This window comes from Penaeus vannamei, chromosome 14 (assembly GCF_042767895.1).
Source record: "Penaeus vannamei isolate JL-2024 chromosome 14, ASM4276789v1, whole genome shotgun sequence".
NCBI lineage: Eukaryota > Metazoa > Arthropoda > Malacostraca > Decapoda > Penaeidae > Penaeus > Penaeus vannamei.
Genome location: NC_091562.1, coordinates 40,824,101 through 40,826,600, shown reverse-complemented (window position 1 = coordinate 40,826,600; position 2,500 = coordinate 40,824,101). Strand labels below are relative to the sequence as shown.

The following is a 2,500-nucleotide window of genomic DNA, read 5'->3' as shown; positions in this document are numbered from 1 at the left end:
TAATCACCACCACCATCATCATCATGATAATCACCATCATTTTTATCACCATCACAAACATCATCACCACCACCACCATCACCATCACTATCATCACCATCACCAACATCATCATTACAATCACCATCATAAACATCACCACCACCACCACCATCATCACCATCGCAAACATCATCACCACCACCACCATCATCATCATCACTTCACTCATAATCATCACCACCATCACAACCATCATCACTACCATCATCATCACCACCACCGTCAACATCACCCTAATCATCACCACCATCACAAACATCATCACCACCACCATCATCACTATCACAAACATCATCACCACCACCATCATCACCACAATCACCATCACAATTATCATCACTACCACCACCACCATCATCCTCATCATCACCACCACCACCATCACAAACATCATCACCACCACCACCATCACAAACATCATCATCACCACCACCACCATCACAAACATCATCATCACCACCATCACCATCATCATCAAAATCACCATCTTCACAATCACCACCATCATCACAATCACTATCATCACCATTATCTTCACAATCACCATCACCATCACCATCATCATCATCATCATCACCACCATCACCACCACCACCACCCTCATCACCACCACCACCACCACCATAATCATCATCACTATTATCCTCACTATCCTTCCGCATCACCACCACCACCATCACAATCACTATCATCATCACCCCTATTATCCTCCCTCTCCCCCCGCATCACCACCATCATCCTCATCATCACCACCATTATCCTCCCTCTCCCCCCGCATCACCACCATCATCCTCATCCTCATCATCATCACCATCATCACCCCTATTATCCTCACTCTCCTCCCGCATCACCACCACCACCACCACCACCACCATCATTACCACCACCACCACCACCATCATCACCACTATTATCCTCACTCTCCTCCCGCATCACCACCACCACCACCACCACCATCACCATCACAACCACCATCATCATCACCCCTATTATCCTCCCTCTCCCCCCGCAGGTCCTCGGCGATGGAGGCCTTCGGGAAATCGCTGCTGAGAGTCTCGCACAACTGCACGCTGCCGGACACGGAGCACGGGTGAGTGGCGTGCTTGTTTTGTGTTTGTTTTGCTTTTGTTTTGCGTTTTTGTATTTGTTTTTGCTTGTTTTGCGTGTTTGTGCTTGTTTTTTATTTGTTTTGTGTGTTTGTGCTTGTTTTTTTAAAATTTGTTTTGCTTGTTTTGTTTGTTTTGTATTTGCGTTTGTTTTGCGTTTTTGTGGTTTTGCTGGTTTGTGTTTGTTTTGCTTGTTTGTGCTTGTTTTGCTTGTGTTTATGTTTTATTTGTTTTGCTTTCGTTTTGCTTGTTTTGCGTTTGTTTTGCGTTTTTTTGTTTGTTTTGCTGGTTTTGTGTTTATTTTTTATTTGTTTTGTTTTGTGTTTGTTTTGTTTGCTTTGTGTTTGTCTTGCGTTTGTTTTGTGGTTTTGTGTTTTGTTGTATTTTTGTGTTTGTTTTGTGTTTATTTTGAGTCTATCTTGTGTTTGTTTTCTATCTTGTGTTTGTTTTGTGTTTATTTGTGTTTTTCTTGTGTATATGAACGAATGGACGTGAATTGAGGAACATGTTTGTTTTGGTTTGATGAGTTACTGTGATGAATTATAATAAAGGGAAAGTGATGAATTCGAATGACAAGAAAGAACAGATGATGATGATAATGATGCATAAATATCACGAAAAAATATAAATAAAAGGGAAATTAACGATAAGTCTGTGCCTTTTTTTCCCTCCTCCTCCTCTTCTTCCTCTTTCACCTGTTCCTCCCTCCTCCTTCACCTGCCCCTCCTCCTTCTCCTTCTTCTCCCCCCCTCCTCGTCCTCCTCATCTTTCTCCACCCTCCCTACCTTCCTCTCCCCCTCCTACCTCCCCCTTCCACTTCCCTACCACCTCCCTGCTCCTCTTTCTCCACCCTCCCTACCTTCCTCTCCCCCTCCTCCTACCACCTCCCCACCACCTCCCTACCTCCTCTCCCCACCACCTCCCTACCTCCCCACCTCCCTCCTCCTCCTCTTCCTCCTCCACCAGACACCTACGAACCTCCCTGGAAAGGATAAGGAAATCGGTGGAGGTCTGGGGCCAGGACACGGTCGACGCCGCCGCCGCCATCAACGAGCAGGCTGTCCAAGTGAGCACACACGCCACGCAGGCCAAGGAACTGCGCAAGAAGACGGATGACGGCGTGAGGTAAACGCACGCACATGCATGTATACATACACAGGCATACATAGAGACATACATACGTACATACATACATAAGGACATAGAGTCATACATACGTACATACATATGCATACATAGAGACATACATACGTACATACATACATACGGACATAGAGACATACATAGGTACATACATACATACGGACATAGAGACATACATACGTACATACATACATACATGCGGACATACA

The 2,500-nt window shown here is 45.0% G+C and overlaps 1 protein-coding gene across 5 annotated transcripts in view; it reads left to right on the top strand.

Annotated features, from left to right (window-relative positions):
* Positions 1 to 2,500, top strand: part of LOC113809953 (proline-serine-threonine phosphatase-interacting protein 1) — a 24,609-nt gene that overhangs the window by 9,915 nt on the left and 12,194 nt on the right. For all 5 annotated transcript variants that reach the window (XM_070129951.1, XM_070129953.1, XM_070129950.1 and 2 more), the window contains exons 4-5: positions 1,055 to 1,132; positions 2,115 to 2,273. In XM_070129951.1, the coding sequence (XP_069986052.1) occupies positions 1,055 to 1,132; positions 2,115 to 2,273 (237 nt within the window). The remainder of the gene's footprint in view (positions 1 to 1,054; positions 1,133 to 2,114; positions 2,274 to 2,500) is intronic.